This window comes from Olea europaea, chromosome 6, assembly GCF_002742605.1.
Source record: "Olea europaea var. sylvestris chromosome 6, O_europaea_v1, whole genome shotgun sequence".
Lineage (NCBI taxonomy): Eukaryota > Viridiplantae > Streptophyta > Magnoliopsida > Lamiales > Oleaceae > Olea > Olea europaea.
In genome coordinates this window covers 12362308-12367404 of record NC_036242.1, presented here as the reverse complement: position 1 = coordinate 12367404, position 5097 = coordinate 12362308, and the positions used below count along the sequence as shown (strand labels likewise).

General features: G+C 35.0%; 1 protein-coding gene across 1 annotated transcript in view; it reads right to left on the bottom strand.

The window, feature by feature from the left end:
• Nucleotides 1–979: 979 nt before the first annotated feature.
• LOC111395865 (peroxisomal 2,4-dienoyl-CoA reductase) overlaps nucleotides 980–5097 on the bottom strand; it is a 7077-nt gene continuing 2959 nt past the window's right edge. Inside the window, exons 2-5 of the mRNA XM_023022067.1 lie at nucleotides 3815–3974; nucleotides 2779–2948; nucleotides 2480–2702; nucleotides 980–1375 (exon numbers count right to left, since the gene is read on the bottom strand). Of these exons, the coding sequence (XP_022877835.1) occupies nucleotides 1221–1375; nucleotides 2480–2702; nucleotides 2779–2948; nucleotides 3815–3974 (708 nt within the window). The 3' untranslated portion in view covers nucleotides 980–1220. The remainder of the gene's footprint in view (nucleotides 1376–2479; nucleotides 2703–2778; nucleotides 2949–3814; nucleotides 3975–5097) is intronic.

The following is a 5097-nucleotide window of genomic DNA, read 5'->3' as shown; positions in this document are numbered from 1 at the left end:
ATTGGAGGAGGAATAGTCTGATTATTTTCGGCCATTATTCTTTGAAATTCTTGGAACTCTTTTAGATACTTTTTCCAGTCTTGATGTAAATTGAAAAGTTGGACTACATACTCTTTGACATGAAAGAAATGCTCGTACGAGCTTGTATACTCTTTGACATATGATTTTGATCTAACAGATTTGGATAATCTAGAAAAATTGGAAAATAAACTTGATCCTAATAACTGGTCCTGGTGGAAGTAACAAGGATTTTCCTCTGATTCATATGACTCGGTTATGCCGGTTAAGTAGGAAATCTTAGTATACCTTGATGACTCAACCCACGTGAACAATTGGTTTTATATAAATTATTTGACGTTTGTAATAAGTGCGCTTGTAAAAGCAGATTTCTTACTTTTCAAAAGATGCCTTTTTAATTTATTTTCGTATAAAATTACTGTACCTATGTCAGACGAATTATTCCCTACTTTATTAAAAGAAATGATGAGTTATTTATCCTTTTGTAAAATTATTATCCGTGTCAAATATATTATTGTCCTTTTGTCCACTGTAGTGTGGTGAGTTGTACACACTGAAGGGTCTCCTCATCTATATAAGGAGCTTCCCTCCATCATTTGGAGCCTAACTTTGTCGTTAAAATAAAGAAGTTTGTTTCTTATCTCCTTGAGTTTTTAAACATTTCTTCGATCTCCTTTAATTTTCAAACGACTATGATTGGATTCTTAGAAAGTGTAGTAAGAACAAGATCTAAGTACTATTATAAATATGCTTTGCAGTTACCTCTTTAAGAATCCTCTACGTCAGAAAATAAAAGAACCGATTCGGAGGTATGGTGACCTTTGTAAAAGTCGGGCCCTGTGTTGATGTCTAAGAGAAGCCGTTTATGGGCTAGAATATTGAGTATTACACAAGATCGTCATACCCCACACTAAAAAAAAATAAAGAATTGGCCGAAGCATTAATCCACGACTACAGTTAATGTTCGAAATAATACGCACATTTTTTTTATTCTAATTAGCAATCTGTAATTTAATGTTTCACCATTATGTCATAAAAATTTCTCAAATACGAGCAAATTAGTAAAGAGATAAATAGTCCAATTATTTTACCTCTGCAGAAGGTGATCAAGGTCTTTCTCGACATGTTTATGCAACAAACTGTAATTCCACTCCATGTACATGGAAATTAACTCCACAATAAAATTGAAATATATAGCTAGCTTACAGCTTGCTGGTAGGAACCCCAGTAGGTGCAGCTCGTGATCTTTTCTCCACGGTACGAGAAAGCTCTTTAACTTCATCTTTGGCCAGATGGCGAGGTCGGCTCAGCCACAGTCCTCCGTCAACAATAAGGGTTGTTCCATTTATGTACTTCCCTTTACACGATAGAAGTTGTCAGGACTTAAATATAAGCAATATTTCTTCAGAAATAGTACAAATAAATGAGAGCAAAGCAGTAGTTGCAAAACACAAAGGCTTGCATAAGAGAGAGCACCAGGTATTTTCAAAAAGAGGAATATAAAAATATATTCTCTTCTATGATCATATCCAAATTGTTAAGAAAATTAAATTATGAGACAGGAAAATGAATTTGAAACACCAATTGACAAAATATAAAAGAATGGTGCAATGGAAAGGTAAACTCGGTTTCTTGTTTTTCCTTGTTTTATTTTTGGAGGGGAGTGGGGGATAGGGGTTCCTTGTTTTATTTTTGGAGGGGAGTGGGGGATAGGGGTGCGTCGATTAAACCGGCAGACAGGCAGACTTATTCAACTGTGAACAACATCCCATTTTGCTTCATAGAGATGACAACGTTTAACTATCAGAAATCCCGGCAAACACAATTAACTTAACCATCAGAAACACTCAGTTTTAAAATTCAAATGGTCAATTAATGAGATCAGAACAATCAAAAACCTTTTGCACTCCCATCTTTTTGCCATAGAAGATGAAAGGATTGAGAATACTTTATGAATTATACTATTCAAGCCAAACCTGGCTTCGAAATATTGAGGACAAAAAGTAGAAAAAAATATGTAAATACAAAAAATAGCTTCTGTGTGAACCAAAAAAGTTCATGGGCAAAAGTTTTGCAATCCTGAGTTACTTGATGATTCCAGACAATGAAACACCTGAAAGGCCAATTGCACAAATGTTTTCTTTATCTCAATATGGTACATGATTGAATTAGGCAACACTAAATCACATGTAACACAGAGGAGAGAGAACTAGAAATTTCAAGCAGTACAATTAAGGTTTAACTTTTGAGGTGAAAGCTCATGCAGTGAGGCATGAAGGAACAATGACAGCATAACACTTGAAAGGCCACAACAAAAGACTAAACTACCAATTAAGAAAAGTGACAGCATGATCCACATCCCATATTCAAAATTCATCTAATAAAAACTCCAAGTTATCAGAAAAAACCATTTTTGTTTAAGGAACTTGACATTTATGAAGTATTAGACAAGATTACCAACCAGCATCTGATGCAAGGTAAAGAGCAGCCATAGCGATATCCCACTTCTCACCAAGTTTATATAGTGGCATATATTCCCTGGCTTTGCTGTTTATCTCTTGAGGCACGAGCTTACTCATCCCAGTAGTATCTCCTATAGGACCTGGTGCAATGCCATTAACTCTGATTTCATAGTCAGTACCCCACTCCAGAGCTAAATTTCTGGTGAGGGCATCAACAGCTGCCTGGAAGACGGACCCATCGATCAGAAAATCTTAAGCAATTCAAACTCTCTTTACAGCAAGAACAAAATCCACAAACCTTGGCTGCAGATACATGGATTTGATACCAAGATGCCGTGTAATGCAAAGTGGCACTGATGTTCAATATAAATCCTCCACTAGATGAGTCCCTTCCAGGTCCACCTTTCTTAAGATACTTGAGTGCTTCGTGACACATTGTAAATGTACCAACAGAATCGATATCCATCACTACAGAAAGTAATTACATCTTCAAACATTTAGATAGCTTTCAAGAATACTTTAGCCCCTGTTTGATGGCCATTATTGAGAAAAACCGAAGTTTTGAATAGTATTTTTTTGGAGAATGTCTTGTTAAAAAGTTCAAAAAAAATTGGATTTACGTGTAAAATATTTTATTATGTGAATGTGTTGTTGAAAATGAGTATAAGAGTTAAATAATTTTGTTTTAAAAGAAGAGCTTAAGCTAATGCTATAATCAAATAGAGATATAAAGATGATATGTTCTTATCTATCATTTCAAAAGAATCAAGCTGTTCATAAATTTCTTTAATCATCACTTCAAATTATTGGCTCTCTTTGAAAAGTACTATCAAATGGATGGGGCAATAAAGGTTTTAAATAGTTATTTTTTGAAGAATGTTTGGTTAAAAAGTAAGGAAAAAATTTGGGTTTACATGCAAAATATTTTATTATGTGAATGTGTGAATGAAAATGAGTATGAGAATTAAAGAATTTTGTTTTTAAAGAAGACAAACAGGAGCTTAAGCAAATGCTATAATCAAATAGAGATATAAAGATGATATGTTCTTATCTATCATTTCAGAAGAATCAAGCTGTTCATAAATTTCTTTAATCATCACTTTAGATTATTGGCTCTCTTTGACAAGTATTATCATGGAGAGGGCAGTGAGCTTTATTTTTAACAATTGATGCTGGTCTCAGTCTGTCTCAGATGAGGCATTATTGACTTCAATACAGTTCAAGAAATGATACGAATTGTGTTAATCATTTGAAGGAGCCTAACCAATTCATGAATGAAAGGATTATAGAATAAACGCTGAAGAAAGGATTCTTAGCAGTTTCAATAGTTGGACCTGTTTTGAAGCCATTAGGAGACAGATCCTCAGCTGACACAAGAAAATTGCCGGCAGCAGCATTGACAAGAATGTCAAGTTTCCCAAAACGCTTGACAGTTGCTTCCACTACTCTTTGTGCATCCTCCGGTTTTCGTACATCTCCTTCAAGACCAATTGCCTAGAAATCATAACAATCAATAACCAGAAAACAAAATTGTGGGGTAGCATGCTAATTCTACCCAATAATACAAGTACGATCATTGATAATTACCAAGCATTCCCTTTAAGAATCCCACTCCATCCAATACCAGCAGTTCTTTCCTATTATTGTTATTCAATTATTACTTTTCTATACACTGTCACGCGGCTAAAAGTAACACCATCTAAGTGTCCACTTTTCGGTAAAAAAGTGTTGGGTTTTCCCTCCACTTTAGGGACTTACCCAACTAAAGCCCAAACCAATTAAACCCATTTAATGGTCCAATAACAAAGGCAAATATAGATACAATTGAGGGAGAAAAATGGGCAGCAGACTTTCCAAAATAGGCAGCTTCATTTTCTTCTAAAATAGAGACCGAACGAGAGAGAGAGACTACGCTATTTCAGTTTCTTCTTGCCAAAGATCGAGATTCATCCATGGTCCGATTAAGCTGAAATTTCAGTATGTTATTCTTGGCAAAGATAGCTACATTTTGACTGTAGCTGATCGTCCAGATTCTTCTCCATTTCTCTGGGCTCCTCACACTAGTTTAGTGAGATTTTCTCCTTATTGTGTGTGTATCCATTTTAGTATGATGTTGTTGTAGATATCCAAGAATATATATGTGTTCTTGATGTATTGGTAGCATCTAGATTGTGTTCTGGATAGGGTTAACTGTGTATCCCATTATTTTGATAGTGGATGATTTTTACTGGACTAGGTCCCAAGGTTTTTCCTTCATGTTGAAGGGTTTCCCTAGTGAACAAATATTGGTGTTCTTATCTTTACATTTCTACCAGTGTGTGTGAGTTGGAGCCGGTGTTATTTTACTGCCATTTTGATTTTGCATAATAGGGGATTGTGATATTGTATTTGTGTTATTAGTTCAATCCATAACAAAGTGGTATCAGAGCTTTGGTTGAGTCTCTGTGATTATTGTGAGAATTAAAATGTAGGATTCAGCTAGTGGCATGGTTAAACTCACATCTTCCAATTATTCTATTTAGAAGACTGGGATGGAGGATATTTTGTATTACAAAGATTTGTTCGATCCCATTGAATTGAATGGCAAGCAACCCGATTCTAAAACTGATGAGGATTG